At 30.1% G+C, this 19771-nt stretch overlaps 1 protein-coding gene across 2 annotated transcripts in view; it reads left to right on the top strand.

Moving 5' to 3' along the window:
- Nucleotides 1-19771, top strand: part of LOC145297795 (phosphatidylinositol transfer protein 3-like) — a 169482-nt gene that overhangs the window by 89599 nt on the left and 60112 nt on the right. For both annotated transcript variants that reach the window (XM_080144080.1, XM_080144081.1), the window contains exon 2: nt 7615-7726. In XM_080144080.1, the coding sequence (XP_080000206.1) occupies nt 7629-7726 (98 nt within the window). In that variant the 5' untranslated portion in view covers nt 7615-7628. The remainder of the gene's footprint in view (nt 1-7614; nt 7727-19771) is intronic.

Genomic DNA, 19771 nt, shown 5'->3' with positions numbered 1-19771 from the left:
TTGATATTCATATTAAAAAAATTACACTCCTATAGCTTTTTATGTATTGATATTCATATTAAAAAAATTATACTCTTATAGCTTTTTATGTATTGATATTCATATTAAAGAAATTATACTCCTATAGCTTTTTATGTATTGATATTCATATTAAAAAAATTATACTCCTATAGCTTTTTATGTATTGATATTCATATTAAACAAATTATACTCTTATAGCTTTTTATGTATTGATATTCATATTAAAAAAAATATACTCTTATAGCTTTTTATGTATTGATATTCATATTAAAAAAATTATACTCTTATAGCTTTTTATATATTGATATTCATATTAAAAAATATACTCTTACAGCTTTTTATGTATTGATATTCATATTAAGAAAATATACTCTTATATCTTTTTATGTATTGATATTCATATTAAAAAAATTATACTCATATACCTTTTTATATATTGATATTCATATTAAAAAAATTATACTGTTATAGCTTTTTATGTATTGATACTTATATTAAAGAAATTATACTCCTATATCTTTTTATGTATTGATATTCATATTAAAAAAATTATACTCTGATAGCTTTTTATGTATTGATATTCATATTAAAAAAATTATACTCCTATAGCTTTTTATGTATTGATATTCATATCAAAAAAATTATACTCTTATAGCTTTTTATGTATTGATATTCATATTAAAAAAATTATACTCCTATAGCTTTTTATGTATTGATATTCATATTAAAAAAATTATACTCCTATAGCTTTTTATGTATTGATATTAATATTAAAAAAATTATACTCTTATAGCTTTTTATGTATTGATATTCATATTAAAAAAAGTATACTCTTATAGCTTTTTATGTATTGATATTCATATTAAAGAAATTATATTCCTATAGCTTTTTAGGTATTGATATTAATATTAAAAAAATTATACTCCTATATCTTTTTATGTATTGATATTCATATTAAAAAAATTATACTCCTATAGCATTTTATGTATTGATATTCATATTAAAAAAATTATACTCTCATAGCTTTTTATGTATTGATATTCATATTAAAAAAATTATACTCTTATAGCTTTTTATGTATTGATATTTATATTAAAAAAATTATAGTCTTATAGCTTTTTATGTATTGATATTCATATTAAAAAATTATACTCTTATAGCTTTTTATGTATTGATATTCATATTAAAAAAATTATGCTCTTATAGCTTTTTATATATTGATATTCATATTAAAAAATATACTCTTACAGCTTTTATGTATTGATATTCATATTAAGAAAATATACTCTTATATCTTTTTATGTATTGATATTCATATTAAATAATTATACTCCTATATCTTTTTAGGTATTGCAATTCATATTAAAAAAATTATACTCCTATATGGGTTTTTATGTAATGATATTCATATTAAAGAAATTATACTCCTATAGCTTTTTATATTGATATTCATATTTAAAAGATTATACTCATAGCTTTTTATGTATTGATATTCATAATAAAAAAATTATAATCCTATAGCTTTTTATGTATTGATATTCATATTAAAAAAATATACTCTTATATCTTTTTATGTATTGATATTCATATTAAAAAAAATTATACTCTTATACCTTTTTATATATTGATATTCATATTAAAACAATTATAATCTGATAGCTTTTTATGTATTGATATTCATATTAAAAAAATTATACTCCTATATCTTTTTATGTATTGATATTGATATTAAAAAAATATACTCATAGCTTTTTATGTATTGATATTCATATTAAAAAAATTATACTCTCATAGCTTTTTATGTATTGATATTCATATTAAAAAAATTATAGTCTTATAGCTTTTTATGTATTGATATTTATATTAAAAAAATTATAGTCTTATAGCTTTTTATGTATTGATATTCATATTAAAAAAATTATACTCTTATAGCTTTTTATGTATTGATATTCCTATTAAAAAAATATACTCCTATAGCTTTTTATGTATTGATATTCATATTAAAAAAAATTATACTCTTATAGCTTTTTATGTATTGATATTCATATTAAAAAAATTATACTCCTATAGCTTTTTATGTATTGATATTCATATTAAAAAAATTACACTCCTATAGCTTTTTATGTATTGATATTCATATTAAAAAAATTATACTCTTATAGCTTTTTATGTATTGATATTCATATTAAAGAAATTATACTCCTATAGCTTTTTATGTATTGATATTCATATTAAAAAAATTATACTCCTATAGCTTTTTATGTATTGATATTCATATTAAACAAATTATACTCTTATAGCTTTTTATGTATTGATATTCATATTAAAAAAAATATACTCTTATAGCTTTTTATGTATTGATATTCATATTAAAAAAATTATACTCTTATAGCTTTTTATATATTGATATTCATATTAAAACATATACTCTTACAGCTTTTTATGTATTGATATTCATATTAAGAAAATATACTCTTATATCTTTTTATGTATTGATATTCATATTAAAAAAATTATACTCATATACCTTTTTATATATTGATATTCATATTAAAAAAATTATACTGTTATAGCTTTTTATGTATTGATATTTATATTAAAGAAATTATACTCCTATAGCTTTTTATGTATTGATATTCATATTAAAAAAATTATACTCTGATAGTTTTTTTATGTATTGATATTCATATTAAAAAAATTATACTCCTATAGCTTTTTATGTATTGATATTCATATCAAAAAAATTATACTCTTATAGCTTTTTATGTATTGATATTCATATTAAAAAAATTATACTCCTATAGCTTTTTATGTATTGATATTCATATTAAAAAAATTATACTCCTATAGCTTTTTATGTATTGATATTAATATTAAAAAAATTATACTCTTATAGCTTTTTATGTATTGATATTCATATTAAAAAAAGTATACTCTTATAGCTTTTTATGTATTGATATTCATATTAAAGAAATTATATTCCTATAGCTTTTTAGGTATTGATATTAATATTAAAAAAATTATACTCCTATATCTTTTTATGTATTGATATTCATATTAAAAAAATTATACTCCTATAGCATTTTATGTATTGATATTCATATTAAAAAAATTATACTCCTATAGCTTTTTATGTATTGATATTCATATTAAAAAAATATACTCCAATAGCTTTTTATGTATTGATATTCATATAAAAAAATATACTCCTATAGCTTTTTATGTATTGATATTCATATTAAAAAAATTATACTCTTATATCTTTTTATGTATTGATATTCATATTAAAAAAATTATACTCCTATAGCTTTTTATGTATTGATATTCATATTAAAAAAATTACACTCCTATAGCTTTTTATGTATTGATATTCATATTAAAAAAATTATACTCTTATAGCTTTTTATGTATTGATATTCATATTAAAGAAATTATACTCCTATAGCTTTTTATGTATTGATATTCATATTAAAAAAATTATACTCCTATAGCTTTTTATGTATTGATATTCATATTAAACAAATTATACTCTTATAGCTTTTTATGTATTGATATTCATATTAAAAAAAATATACTCTTATAGCTTTTTATGTATTGATATTCATATTAAAAAAATTATACTCTTATAGCTTTTTATATATTGATATTCATATTAAAAAATATACTCTTACAGCTTTTTATGTATTGATATTCATATTAAGAAAATATACTCTTATATCTTTTTATGTATTGATATTCATATTAAAAAAATTATACTCATATACCTTTTTATATATTGATATTCATATTAAAAAAATTATACTGTTATAGCTTTTTATGTATTGATACTTATATTAAAGAAATTATACTCCTATAGCTTTTTATGTATTGATATTCATATTAAAAAAATTATACTCTGATAGCTTTTTATGTATTGATATTCATATTAAAAAAATTATACTCCTATAGCTTTTTATGTATTGATATTCATATCAAAAAAATTATACTCTTATAGCTTTTTATGTATTGATATTCATATTAAAAAAATTATACTCCTATAGCTTTTTATGTATTGATATTCATATTAAAAAAATTATACTCCTATAGCTTTTTATGTATTGATATTAATATTAAAAAAATTATACTCTTATAGCTTTTTATGTATTGATATTCATATTAAAAAAAGTATACTCTTATAGCTTTTTATGTATTGATATTCATATTAAAGAAATTATATTCCTATAGCTTTTTAGGTATTGATATTAATATTAAAAAAATTATACTCCTATATCTTTTTATGTATTGATATTCATATTAAAAAAATTATACTCCTATAGCATTTTATGTATTGATATTCATATTAAAAAAATTATACTCCTATAGCTTTTTATGTATTGATATTCATATTAAAAAAATATACTCCAATAGCTTTTTATGTATTGATATTCATATAAAAAAATATACTCCTATAGCTTTTTATGTATTTATATTCATATTAAAAAAATTATACTCTTATATCTTTTTATGTATTGATATTCATATTAAAAAAATTATACTCCTATAGCTTTTTATGTATTGATATTCATATTAAAAAAAATATACTCCTATAGCTTTTTATGTATTGATATTCATATTAAAAAAATTATACTCTTATAGCTTTTTATGTATTGATATTCATATTAAAAAAATTATACTCTTATAGCTTTTTATGTATTGATATTCATATTAAAAAAATTATACTCTTATAGCTTTTTATGTATTGATATTTATATTAAAGAAATTATACTCCTATAGCTTTTTATGTATTGATATTCATATTAAAAAAATTATACTCTGATAGCTTTTTATGTATTGATATTCATATTAAAAAATTATACTCCTATAGCTTTTTATGTATTGATATTCATATCAAAAAAAATTTTACTCTTATAGCTTTTTATGTATTGATATTCATATTAAAAAACTTATACTCCTATAGCTTTTTATGTATTGATATTCATATTAAAAAAATTATACTCCTATATCTTTTTATGTATTGATATTCATATTAAAAAAATTATACTCCTATAGCTTTTTTATGTATTGATATTCATATTAAAAAAATTATACTCCTATAGCTTTTTATCTATTGATATTCATATTAAAAAAATTATACTCCTATAGCTTTTTATGTATTGATATTCATATTAAAAAAATTATACTCCTATAGCTTTTTTATGTATTGATATTCATATTAAAAAAATATACTCCTATAGCTTTTTATGTATTGATATTCATATTAAAAAAATTATACTCCTATATGGTTTTTTATGTATTGATATTCATAGTAGTTCTGTTTTCTATGGGTATTTATTTGCTTCCCCACGAAAGCAAAATGTGACACAAGGTCGTTTTTAATCTGAGTGAAAACCAGCTCCCCAAAATAAGGGGAAAAAGGGGCGCCCTGGCAGTAGCTAAAAATAAGTATTATCTCAATTTAGAGGGTTTCCCCTCCATTGACCAGGGACAAATTAACAAATGTAGCATCAAATCAAATACTACACGTTGATCCCGGCCTAAAGGCCAAGGACCTTTTTTCTATTTATTTAAAAAGAAAGTATAGCTTTGTTATATATGGGTCGTGGCATTGCATTCATCTGCAAAAGATCTACCTAACTTACATATTCTTATAAGCATCCATTTTAATTAATTTTCTGTTAATTTTATTGGTTTTATTATGGGATGATCATCTTTAGTTAACTATTACGTGTAATTATATTCATGCGGATATTCTACATGATTTATACTTGCGTAATATTTGCGTAAAAAGATTATGAGAAACACAAACCTCTTTTTGTATATATTTATTTATGCGTATATATATTTACTTAAAACAATTGGTCTGCCAAATTTCTCTGCAGTTTTTGGTCTACAAATATGAAACTTAATATATAGAGTATTCGAACCCATGCGAAAGTTTATATTTGAGTTTTAGCTGGGGAAAATCAGTGCAAAAGTTTGAAAGTTAAAAAAAAATGGAATTTGACAAGCGAATATGCATGTGTAACGTAATAGCTATTGGTTCATGTTTTAATTTTAGTCTTGCAGCAAAGATGCCTTTAAACGTCAATGGAAAAAGTAAATCGTAAGCTAAACGTTTTTGTTTCGATTCTCGGTGTGGCGCACGAGTTATTATTATTTTTTTACTTTTAAAAGCATTACTATATATTGGGTCTAATATAATCTAATACATAAAAGACAAAATGTGTGTGTGTATATTTATATGTCACACAAAAACTTTCGACAGACGCAACCGATCCTCACGAAATCGGTATCGTTTTAAAGCTCCGTCCTTCGGATGACAAATATTGAAAAATTGGCCCAAAACAATAATTCTTTACCCTAAATTCGGCCATTTTTTTAAAGGAGGATTCGTTTTTTTTTCGTCAATATTTTCGCAAGTCATCGTTTTCTTTCTGACTGAATAGACTTAATTTCAACGCTCTCAACTTCCGGGTTGGTCATCGAGACATCGGCTAAGACGTTATGTTTTTTTTTTCTTACTTTCTTTTCCTCCTTTGCGTTACAAATTCGAGCCTACCTGCCTACTCCCACTTTTTCTCTCTCTCTCCACTCAAACTGCCTACCGTTGTTTCGCCTCCCTACCACTAATACCAATTTATTTTTAAAAAATCCCCCCCCCCCCGGGTCTCCTTACTCAATCCTTATAACGTTGGAAATCCCACAGCGGCATCTTTCATATGTATTATATTGGTGCGGGTATTCTGTGGACGTTCAGCGTGAATGAAGACCCTGCGATATTATTGTAGCCCTTTCATTAAAACTGTAAAAGTATTTGTCTAAGTAATCTGGTTAATGTAGTGTCATAATATACCTGGGTATTACGGTGTATCTTCAATATCCTTATAGGAGTCTGTGACATATTTCCATTGTAAGGACGCTCTGTACGAGCGGAAACCTCGCGCTATAATTCTACCATCTTTAGGCAGAGCAGATATTACCTTTGGATCCTAGTCAGAAGACCAAGAAGGTGTATTTTAGTTTCGCGTACAGCCCAAAAGCGACATCATTTATTTTTATTTATTTATTTTTTACATTGAGTCTTCAGTGATCGGGAGATCCTATTTATTAAAAAGGAAGATAGAAGGTAATAACGTAGGACCTATATCCAGTCATGACTGACGGAACAAGAGCATGCTACCCTCTCTTGTGAAGTAAATAAAGGGTTTCGCTCGAAATTCCGTCCAAATTCCTGAGTTCGATAGAAACATTCCCGAGTTCGACAAGATACACCTGAAGAAGGTCGGAGGTTATATCGACCGAAACGTGGTGAAAATCACACTCAAGATGAGAACAGTAGTCCGATGAATAATAATACAAATAACCAATCCTTATCTCAAAAATTCAGAAATGTCGTAGCGTATCAAAATGCTAATTTAATGTTCGCAGTATGTAATCCATCTCTATCCTCCTTTTTAATAAATAGGATCTCCCGATCGAATAATTTATAAGCTGGAAACCGTAACACATGTACGTATTAATATATAGATAAGAAATCCTGTATATAAATGATTTACATTAAAATGATGTTTTTTTGTTTTTTTAATTTTGCAGTCTCCACGAGCAAAATGTGTGATAAGGATAAATTGATCGGAGAACTCCGTAGCCGTTTAACCAACATTGAACCGTTGGAGGGCGAACCAGACTTTTTCACGTCAACAGAAACGTAAGTTGAATTACGGGTTTTTATATTTCACTTAAATATCGAACCGGAAACCAATTTGAATGATTGTGCAAAACCAAACAAATATTTTTTTAATTTTTAATTTTATTTTGCAAATAATTTTACGAGATTATATGTCTTTTCTTGGTGCTTCTGCATTTTCACGATTTTCGCGAAATTGGCTCGGGCTCGCTCGGCAGCTGACGGAAATAACCGAAAAAGGCTGGGGGAGCGTTCCTTAATTTTTAACGAACGCACTATCTGTTTTCAGCTAATACAACTCTATGAAGACTACTTTTTTTTCTTGTTTTTTTTTTTTTTTTTTTTTTTTTTAAATTATAAGAAATAAAAAATCAATTTTAATCGCACAGGTTAGGGTTCCTATTTACTTGCCTCCCCACGAGGACAGAATTAGACACAAGGTCGGTTTTTAATGTGGGGGAATCCAGCTCCTCAAGAAGGGGCACTCTGGATAGGAACAATAATAAAAATGATCTCAGTCATGAAGGATTTCTCCGACACTGACAGAGGACAAAAAAAAAATGAAGTATAATATCAGAACAGATGGTATTTATTTGCTCCCTCACCGAGCAAATTAGGCACAAGGCCGATTTTTAATGTGAGGAGTGAAGGGAGGGGGAAGGGAAAAAGGGGACCAGCTCCCGAGAGGTGGGAAATGGGAGCTGGTTAAAGGTCAGACATGTGGGGTTGCCCCCACATCTGGTCTTTGCTAGTCATAGCTAGTCATAGCTTGCAGTATCTGCCGGAACAGATACTACACTGTGATCCTGTCCCGCAGGTTAGGGTTAGAGTTGTGTTAAATACATGTCTGTAATTTTATTTATTGTATTTCCACATGTTTTCTGTTTATCATATAATTTTCTCATAGCGGCTTAACATTTCTTGATGGGCCGCTTCCGGTTATTACCGCCAGCGGCCGAATATACCAGAGAAACATTGTGGAAACTGCGGGTCAGTAAATTCAGAAGTACCATTTTATTTATTGCCCATTATTTTTGGGTTACTAGTACAGCGTTTGAAGCAGACAAAACCGACTTTTTGTTCGGCATCTTCCGGACGTTTGCATAAACAGCCGTGAGACGCCCCTAGAATAGTCGGTCTTGTTTCGGCATTTTCCGACCGTTTATGTAATCACCTGGGAGATGCAGAAGCACTTAGCCAATAAGAAGGCGAGAAAAACATGCGATAGCTCTGCAACCCACAATCACATATCTCTTTAATCGACACTGCTTGATCACAGTTGCAAAGATAAATCTAGGCTGACTGCAAGCACTGCCGGAATAAGCGGAGAGTACATATGGCATTCAGTATTCCAAAATGATTACCCATTTAGTATTGACCATTCTCAGCGTGGCTTAACTTTGTCATCTAACGAGTGTGTAACGGTGATCACGCTGTTTATAATATATGCCTTTAGTCATCAAATTCACCATTCATCGAATCCTGTTTATTGATTTCTGCGGGAAAGATGAAAGCTGACCCGAAAAATAAAAATAAATTATTTACGAACTGACAATCCAATCATTCCAATCAGTAGTTCAGGTTACGTCATAGTTGCATTAAAATCGTCATAATTTTTACTTTCTTAAAACCAACATTGAACTCTGAGATTCTTCTCTTGGGCGGTGGATTTTAAGATTCTCATTACACATCTATCATATTGTCATATCATTTCTCTCCATGCAACGTATGTCCACAACCCTCGTACATAAGTTTATATCATGAAACACTAGCTATAACAGGTATTGTGCAAATGTGGCATCTGCGCGAGTTTACTGCAATGTCTGTTATCATCCACCTGTCTTTGTCTGAAATCTATGGAACACAGTACCGTGGGTTTGCTTCCTAGATGACTATAACATGGTCTTATTCAAAGTTAATATGAATAAATCCCTATTGATCCATCTTTTAAAATAATCTAGCGTTACCCATGTTCCACCATAACTGATCATATTGTCTCAACATCTACCTAATATTTAACTCTTGTCCTAGAGTAGCATCCACGCCTTGATAAGAGGTGGCCTCTTAAGTAAAAAAAAAAATGTTTACTTGTCTTTTATTTTTATCTAAACATATTTTTGTTTCAAAGAGGGTACATAACTCTGTATTTACGAATACAGAGCTGCATCTCTTTTTATATTTAGCGTCTTTATGAAACTAATACGGACCAGGTCAGAGTATTCCCTAAGCACACCAAGATTAAAACAAGGTCACTTCTTAATGCCAAAGACAGATGGCTTAACTCTCGCTAAACATAAATAAAAGGAGGTGAAATACAAGTCAGCCGAGTCTTTGTCTGATAAAAGCCCGACCATTGGCTGGTGAAAACAGGAGCGAGAATAAAAAAGAATCTTATTGGTTACCTAGCAAACTTTATACAACGTGTATATATATATATAAATACGCGAGTCCTCATAAAGATGAAACACTGAAAAAATTTGTGTGGATTAATTGCAAAATATATTTTAATGACTTAATACCTGGCTCTATTCTCGTATTGAGCACTGTTAAAGTAAATACAGAAAACTGATACAGAAAATATTGTATCTCCTTATAAAATATTATGTCGATACATAATGTTATATATATATATATATATATATATATATATATATATATATATATATATATATATATTTAAACAGATGTTTCGTGGTACACAATTTTAATATTGCTTTGAAAAGTATGAATGGAGTCATTGTGGGTGAAAAAAAGAAGAAAAAAAGAAGAACCGGGAAATTGTATAGAGAAAAATCGACTAAAAAGAATTATAGGTAAAAAAAAAACATCGAATAAAAAAGGGATCCATACGAAATTACGTGTAAAAAAAATTAATGGATCTAGAGGTTAACCTTTCGACCGACCCTTTTCAATAGATCTCGTCGGTAAGTTGCATTAAATTAACGAATGAGAATGGAAAAAAAGGGGAGGAGATGAAGTCAAGAAAAGAAAAAATATATATATATAATTAAGAAAATCCGTTGTCTACAAATAAGTATAGACAAAACAGAAAAACCAACGTACATGTAGACTTTTTTTTCTTTTTAGAGTTCTGGTGTTTAGAATTGGTGTTCATTTGTATGAAAATAAAACTTGTGGCCAAGCATATTCTGATGAATGTTTCCGCATTTTACATAAAGCCCGGAACAAACAGCACCTCAACATTTTGGAGGCCGTCAGTATGCTGATGCGCAAACCAGCTTTATGTAGACAAAAAGAACTTTCACATAAATTAGAGTTATTTAAAGAACTCTAAAAAGAAAAAAAAGTCTACATGTACGTTGGTTTTTCTGTTTTGTCTATACTTATTTGTAGACAACGGATTTTCTTAATTATATATATATATATTTTTTCTTTTCTTGACTTCATCTCCTCCCCTTTTTTTCCATTCTCATTCGTTAATTTAATGCAACTTACCGACGAGATCTATTGAAAAGGGTCGGTCGAAAGGTTAACCTCTAGATCCATTAATTTTTTTTACACGTAATTTCGTATGGATCCCTTTTTTATTCGATGTTTTTTTTTTACCTATAATTCTTTTTAGTCGATTTTTCTCTATACAATTTCCCAGTTCTTCTTTTTGTTCTTCTTTTTTTTTCACCCATAATGACTCCATTCATACTTTTCAAAGCAATATATATATATATATATATATATATATATATATATATATATATATATATATGCTATGATGTCATTGTAAAACAACAGACAGGAATACGGATTTATTAATATATATATATATATATATATATATATATATATATATATATATATATATATATATATATATACTAGTAAAAGTACCCGTCGTTGACTGGGCTTAACAACAGCCTACAGAAAATGGATTCTGATTTATGAAAGTATGATAGGTTATGAAAAAGAAGGGTTGTAAAGAGATAGCTTCGAATTTGGGGGTATCATAACCAAAGCAAAATATGATGAAAGTAAAAATAAAATAGATAAACCCCATAATTTATTATACTATACCTGTTCACACTGAAACACTTATCACAATATTCTGTGGATCTATATTAAAAAACCTTGTTAAACTTTGTGATATATTTGCATTCTATGGAGGTCAGGCGCGGACGAACACCCCATCATTTTATTATATCATATTTCTTCAAACTAAAACATAATTATCAAAATATTCTTACGCAGATAAATATGACAAGTCTTTATTAAAGTTTGTGCATATTTCCATTCTATGGAGGCCAGGCGCGAACGCAGACCCCACAATTTTATTATACCATCCCTATTTAAGTTAAAACATACTTATCAAAGTATTATTATGTACATCTATATCAAAAACACTTGTAAACGTTTTTTTTAAATTTTTAAATGTTTTATTTCCATACTTTGTGGACCAGGTACGTACGCAGACCCCACAATTTTAATGAATCATCATTATGCCAGATCAAACATACCCATTCCTGTGTCTCGATACATCTTCTATCATTATATGTGATCAGTTTTCTATAATAGTCAACCATATAGGAGCCTATTCGTGACCAGACACACACACACACACACAGACGTTCAGCTTTATATATATATATATATATATATATATATATATATATATATATATATATATATATATAATGTGTGTGTGTGTGTATATATATATATATATATATATATGCGCGTGCGCGAAAGAGGGTGAATAGCGAATTAAATAATGCGGGACAATTTTATGTATAGAAGAAATATTGATTGGTTCATTTAAGCGTAAAGGCCGAAATGATCAAAGTGATTTCGATCCAAATCTCATTTACAACTGGAATGAAAAAAAAAAGAAAAAGGAAGGAAAAAAAGGTGGGGGAAGGGTCGGGGAACATTAAAACGAAGAAGACGTTTCTCAATTCATTTAATCAACGAGCTGTGCATTCGACTTTGCGTTAGGTGGAATTTAAATGTCCGAAGCAGAGATAATGACGCTCAATTATGCAAATGAGTTAGAAAAGATATAAAACTAAGACAGATGGCTCAATTAGCAAGCCGGAAATAGATGGCTGATCAGAAAGAGGAGTCACGAGATTAACACAAAATGACGCGAGATTAGTTGAGCGATTGTCCTGTTGTTCAGATTATAATTGAAGCATGACTTTATAATTAACCAACAAGTACAAAAAATTCAGTATAAAAAACAACGAAAATGGGCGACTGAAATTGAGACTAAATGTTGTATTTTGCAATCTGGTATGCGTTTAATAGATTATCTCCACTGTTCTCTCCATTCCCTTTCTCAGAGAAGGGCCATTTCTAGTATTTCTCTGCTCTTTCCTTAATACTATGAAAGCTTCTCGACTGAGCGCCAATCTGTTTTTTGTTGCATAAATTCATAGCAAAAACACAAATGAAAAGATAGTTCCCCTTTTCCTCGTTAGGCCTAGCATCAGACAGTAGTATTTCCATTAACAGTTTCTTTCTAAAAACGTTCAAGTCAGCTCTGATCCCATCTGATCCCCGAGTTTTAAGGTTGATCTGCCTTTATTATTTTATAAAACTTTTTGAGTCGAGGCTCAATTTCGCTTCATTGGTTACTTTTCATGAACACCTACGTTGATGTCGATTAATTTAGCTATGCATGACTAATTTGGCTATGCATGACTAATTTGGGTCAAATACAACGAGTTTAAACTGACAAAAAGACAGACGGATACCTTTTAATGCTTACAGAGGTCAAAAGGTCACTCTAATTCTGTGGATTTTATTTTGTCATTTTCATTTCTTATCATTTTCTTCGCTTGATTCAATCATTTATTTAAATCATTTTCAGTCTAATCTACTTTTTTTTATATCTGCTATTAGTATCTTGTAAACAAATACAACTGATTTCATGGTCGGGATATCAGCGAATAAAATTGCATCATTAACAAATACACATAAACAAAAACACGGAGTTCGTATGCAATTCAACAAAACATGTGTAAGACAAAATAACATATTAGGAAAGAAAAAGTATAAAAATATATTTCGCTTTGGAATGAAAACTGATATATATATATATATATATATATATATGTATATATATATATATATATATATATATATATAGGAAATTTATTACTGTGAGTCCAGAATGAGTTTACAGATTGTTTCAGCTAGAGGAAAATCCTCAAAGAGAGGAAAACTCCAACTAGCATCATCAGAATTCATAGATGGACTAAGTTATAAAGTCAAATAAGAAACAATTTGTAAACTCATTCTGGACTCACAGTAATAAATTTTCTATATACTGCTCTGACTACACATTGAGCACTCTAGTCCGGTTTTTTCACCACTGGTAAATATATATATATATATATATATATATATATATATATATATATATATATATATATATAAGCATAGTGATCGGAAAGAAATTGGAGAAAGAAAAAGAGAAGAAAACGAAGTTACGCTCGACAAGCACGCGACTTCCTCTTACTCGTGTATTGACAACCAGCTGTGTCTAGTCCGTGTATTGACAACCAGCGGTGTCTGGTCCGTGTATTGACAACCAGCGGTGTCTGGTCCGTGTATTGGCAACCAGCGGTGTCTGGTCCGTGTATGGACAACCAGCGGTGTCTGGTCCGTATATTGACAACCAGCTGTGTCTTGTCCGTGTATTGACTAGTTAAACTGTAGGTACTATACTACATTTGACCACAATTAAAAATGGCGTCTTTTTACATGCTAAAATTCTAAGACCCAAATGATTTCTAATTTTTTTATGTATAATTGAATACATACATATATATATATATATATATATATATATATATATATATATATATATTTATTTTTGTGCAGAACAAACACAAGGGACTTCCCTATTATAAAAAAATAGGGGGGATGTTGAGATATTTTTGATTCATAATGGGATATGATTCCACACAGTCGGGCGATTTTATTTATAAACGATGCTGCTAGGAACTGACGAATCGAATTAATTCACGTTCTGCTACCAACCAATCAGAAACCAGAATTGCTGCGTAAATATTAAACCTTTTCTGTAGCAATTTCGCATGTTTTTTCCGTCTCGACACGGTAAGAAGATTTTGCTCTGTGGAACTGTCTACTGCAAACCAGTCACCTCTCAGGACTTGTGTGTAACAACGAACCATCGGAAACTGTTCTGTCTACTGCAAACTAGTCACCTGTCAAGACTGTTCTGAAACTAAACATGGCTTACGCTTCTAGAAAGTTAAACTCTTCTGAGGTTTGGTGGTTCAATCCTCATAGCGGGCGACACTCAAAATATACTTGCGAATTACTTAGAACTTCTACCTTGTAATGCCCAATGGCACGAGAGCATGCTATCCCGTTGGATTAAATACGAAATTTCCCGTTCGACAATATAGACAGGCCGAAGATTACAAAGACCGAGATATTGTGAAAATAGCAGTAAAGATTAGAATAGTACGAGTACTCACTCATCATCTATATATAAAGGTGAAATTGTCTGTGTATGTGTCTCTGTGTGTACATTTCCCCAGCAATCTACTCTGTCAATTTTCAGTCTACAGACTCGAGATTTCACATAAGGGTATTGATATTTAGGGAAATCTTTTTACTCGGTTTTCGGCTAGAAATTTGGCTGTCAAGGGGTCAAAGTTCTATAATTTTACTTAAAAAAACTTTACTAAACTCCTCCGCCAATTTTGGGTCTAAACACTTAAAATTTTAGATGTAGGTTACTTGGACATGGATCAAACTTTTTAATTTTATTTGAGTCCAAAACAATAAATGTTAAGGGGTCAAAATTGGGGTCAAAGATTTAAAAAATTGACTTCTGCGGTTTCTACCAAATTACTCATCCAATTTTTGCTCTAAACATTTGAAATTTTACATAAAGGGTATTCGGACATAAGGCAAGATTTTTAATCGGTTTTTGGCTGAAAATGTGATTTGCCAAGGGGTTAAAGTTCAAAGGATTTGACCTTTACGGTCTCTAGCAAACTATTCAGCCAATTTTGGGTCTAAACATTTAAAATTTTACATAAAGGATATTCAGACATGCAGCAAGCCTTTTAATCAGCTTTTGGGCGAACATTTGATGCCAAGAGGTCAAAGTTGAGAGAGTTGATCTTTGCAGACTCTACCAAACTCCTCCGCCAATTTTGGGTCTAAAAACTTGAAATTTTAGATGTAGGTTACCTGGACATGAGTCAAACTTTTTACTACATACACGCACAAACACACACACACACACACACACACACACACACACACACACACACACACACACACACACACACATATATATATATATATTATGTGCACATACAGTTATGAACAGTACATAGGGCCTGAGCTGAGCCGGGCTTGACTGCTCGTAAATAAATAAATAAAACTCGTCAGATTCGAAGGAGCAAAGTGTATGAAAATAAAATGGCCACCCAAATTCTTTTCATTTAATGACCGATAACTCATACTATATTGGCGCCTGAAAACCATAAAGACGCAAATGAATGACCGTAAAATTAGCTTTTAGAGCAGTCCTCCCGTTGATTCGATCTACTTTCACTTTCAGGATTTTTTATGCCAAAGCAACACGAGTAAAGCCGACTTTTTATGACATGCATGATTTATACGAGTTGTTTATGGGCAGATTAAAACGTGACATAAACTTGTAATTTATGGCACGTGTAGCTTATTGACTGTTACAGAACCGGCTATTATTCATGTGACGTGACTGAAAATGGAGTGGGGATTAATCAGTGCAGGCCGATAACTGTGAACCGGTCGTTTACGTAAATCTCGCTTGTCAGGAATTAAGTTTAGTTCTGTCTCTTACTTCCTTCCATATTTTATTACCTGCTTTAACAGAACGTTTAACTCTACAAGCATACTCGAATAATCTATAATGGTCCTTGATATGTTCCGGAATAGGATATAATAGTTTGGAGTAGCTGAGTGGTATTGGCTAATCTAATCGAGTAATACAATCTAGTAAGTCGCTTTAATAGACGGGTGTAAGTAATCGTAGCTGGTAATATACTTAAACTTTAGGCTTTCGGGGTATCTTTCGACGTCTGCCCCGGATGCTATACACGTCCGTATGTATGGCTTACACTAGCCAATCATGCTACCTGATCCACTTTGTGATCGTTCTACAATAACGCAACACAAGACGAGTACTAGTATATAAATCAGTTAAGCTTTGGATGTGTGTGTGATACCATCGCGTAACGTAGAAATATGAATTACAACGTTTTCCGTTGATAGTTCCTATCAATTTATTTCTTGACCCGATTTACTCTCTCTCTCGGCTTCGATTCCAATCCCTCTGGTCTCTCTCGGGGGAACTCCGAGCCGCCAACTGTCCCAAACTGAACCTGTAACTGTTGAGAATCGTCGCAAAATTGATAGCCACTCTTTAAAGTACCCAAAAACCAACTCTAAATATATCCATACCCATTGGCCGGTTCTTTTTTGTTGCTGCCACACCTTGATTAACAATATCCTGACATATTTCAATTGTGTGTCTTTGTAAACAACTTCCTATCCATTGACTTTCCACAACCTCATTTCCTATACCGTTGTTATTTCCGATATTATTTTCTCTTATATTCTGCGATACTTCTCTTTCTCCCACCCCCACTTCCCAGCCCTTAGGGGGCACCGATAGTGTCACATGTATTCTTGTGTGGAAGAACCCGGATGTAGTCATATCGTCATATAAGTCCTCCATCCCTCCTATGCTGACGACACTACCATCTATGGCAACACTTCAAAGGCCGTAAATGACTAGGTTCTCGCTGATTCTCTCTTCTCTGACCCTAAGCAGGCGATGCAATGGGGAAAGAGGTGGCTGGTTAATTTTAATGCATCTGACTTTCTTTGGCTGATGAGCAATTTGTAAATCTTTTCGTCTTTTTTTTACATAGGCATCACCACTTATCAAGGCCAAGAGGCCACTCGAGGATAAGGGTTAAAGAGTGTACAGTAGAAATTGCACAATTTAGTAACCATTAGTAATGGAGATTCGGTAAATTTGTTAACTTATATGGAACGTCTCATCAAAAACTATAACAACTTACCCTGTAACTTAGCTGTGCTTATCTCCTGTTCTGTTTCCGCTGGGATCTTCCGACCATTCAGATGTTTCAATTCATGTGGATGGATATTCGAAGGCTGATTGGGTCGATTTCAGATCGTTCATATCAGAAATACCCCGTGTATTACTTACCATTAGTGATTGCTACACTACCACCTTATATTCATTAACATTTATCCTCGAGTTGCCTTCTTGCTTTGATAAGTGCTGACTCCCAAGAATAAATATATATATAAATAAAAAAAAATTTTTTTGCACCATTATTACCAATTATCACGGTGTTGTCTCACGAGTGGCCATTTGGCATTGATAAGTGATATCTTGCTAAAACACTCACAGGGAACATCACTTGGTAGATACGCTAGGTGTATCAGAATTTTTGTAGGAATTTTTGACACCCCTAACACAAAACTGCGAATAAAATATAAAAATCTCGTAATTTCTCTTTTAAAAGTGGGTTGTTTATTTTCTTTATGGATTATACTTCCAAAATAAACTATTGAAGTTGTTTTAAAAGTAATAGAAATATTTAAAAAAAAAACACACAGTAATGAATTTTACGAACGCAATATGTTTCAATTTTTAAACTTTAAAAATCTATCAAAATGTTTCTATTGATTCTATTTTTACGATATTTTCAGGGTCAATGTGAAATTTTATGCTCTTTCCAATAAACCGAATATAATATTTTAGACAAACGTTTTTTTTTTAAATTCACGTTCCCCCATTTTGAAGTGTCTATTAAAAAGTAAATAATTAATTTGCTCACCAAAGTTTTATATATATCACAAATTGAAGATAAAAGATCAATAAATAATATATTCAAATTTAAAACAAAAAAAAGTAGTGTTTTTTAGAAAGTTACCTGTAAAGTTCGAAGTTTAAAACCTTTTTTTTTTTTAAAACTACGTTGTTTGTTTTTTCTTTTGTTTTTGTTTTTTAATGAAACCTTGGTCCTTGCTCCTTTAATTGAAAAAAAATTAGGGCTTGAATTACATTTTTCAAGTAGTTATAAGCTTGGAAAGACAGGGGGTCGAATAATTCACGCCTCTCATTTTGAAATGTCTATTAAAAAGTAAATAATTAATTTACTCACCAAAGTTTTATATATCACAAATTGAAGAGAAAAGGTCAATAAATAATATATTCAAATTTAAAACAAAAAAGTAGTGTTTTTTTAGAAAATTTCCTGTAAAGTCCGAAGTTTAAAACCCTTAAAAAAAAACACTTTATTTTTATTTTTTTTTTTTAATGAAACCTTAGTCCTTGCCCCTTTAATTGAAAAATAATTAGGGCTTGAATTACATTTTTCGAGGAGTTATAAGCTTGGAAAGACGGGGTTGAAGTATTCACTATTTTTCACGAAATTTCTGACACACCTATAGATACGCCCCTTTCGCAAGAAGATGAACCTCCGTGGCCTTAGGGCCAAGATCAAAGTGTAGTATCTGGTCCGACAGATACTGCAAGCAAAGACCCTATGTGAGGGCGACCCCACAGATAAGACCATGGTCAATGTAGGGCAACCCTTCATACCAATTGTTACTATCCAGCTCCCCTAATCCCCGGGGAGTTGGTCCCCATTTCCCCCTTCACTCCTCACATTAAAAATCGACCTTGTGCCTAATTTGCTCGGTGGGGGAGCATATAAATACTTCACTTTTGGGGCCCACTTCCCCACACGGGAGGACCTTTGTGGCTTTCGGGCCAAGATCAAAGTGTAGCATCTGTTCCGGCAGATGCTGCAAGCTATGACTAGCTATGACTAGCAAAGACCAGATGTGGGGGCAACCCCACATGCCTGACCATTAACCAGCTCCCATTTCTCACCTCTCGGGAGCTGGTCCCCTTTTTCCCTTCCCCCTCCCTTCACTCCTCACATTAAAAATCGGCCTTGTGCCTAATTTGCTCGGTGAGGGAGCAAATAAATACCATCTGTTCCGGCAGATACTGCAAGCTATGACTAGCTATGAATA

The sequence above is a fragment of the Euprymna scolopes genome, chromosome 18 (genome assembly GCF_053919585.1).
Source record: "Euprymna scolopes isolate OS-2025 chromosome 18, ASM5391958v1, whole genome shotgun sequence".
Lineage (NCBI taxonomy): Eukaryota > Metazoa > Mollusca > Cephalopoda > Sepiida > Sepiolidae > Euprymna > Euprymna scolopes.
Note: the sequence above shows the minus strand (reverse complement) of the source record. Positions and strands in the feature narration are given on the sequence as shown.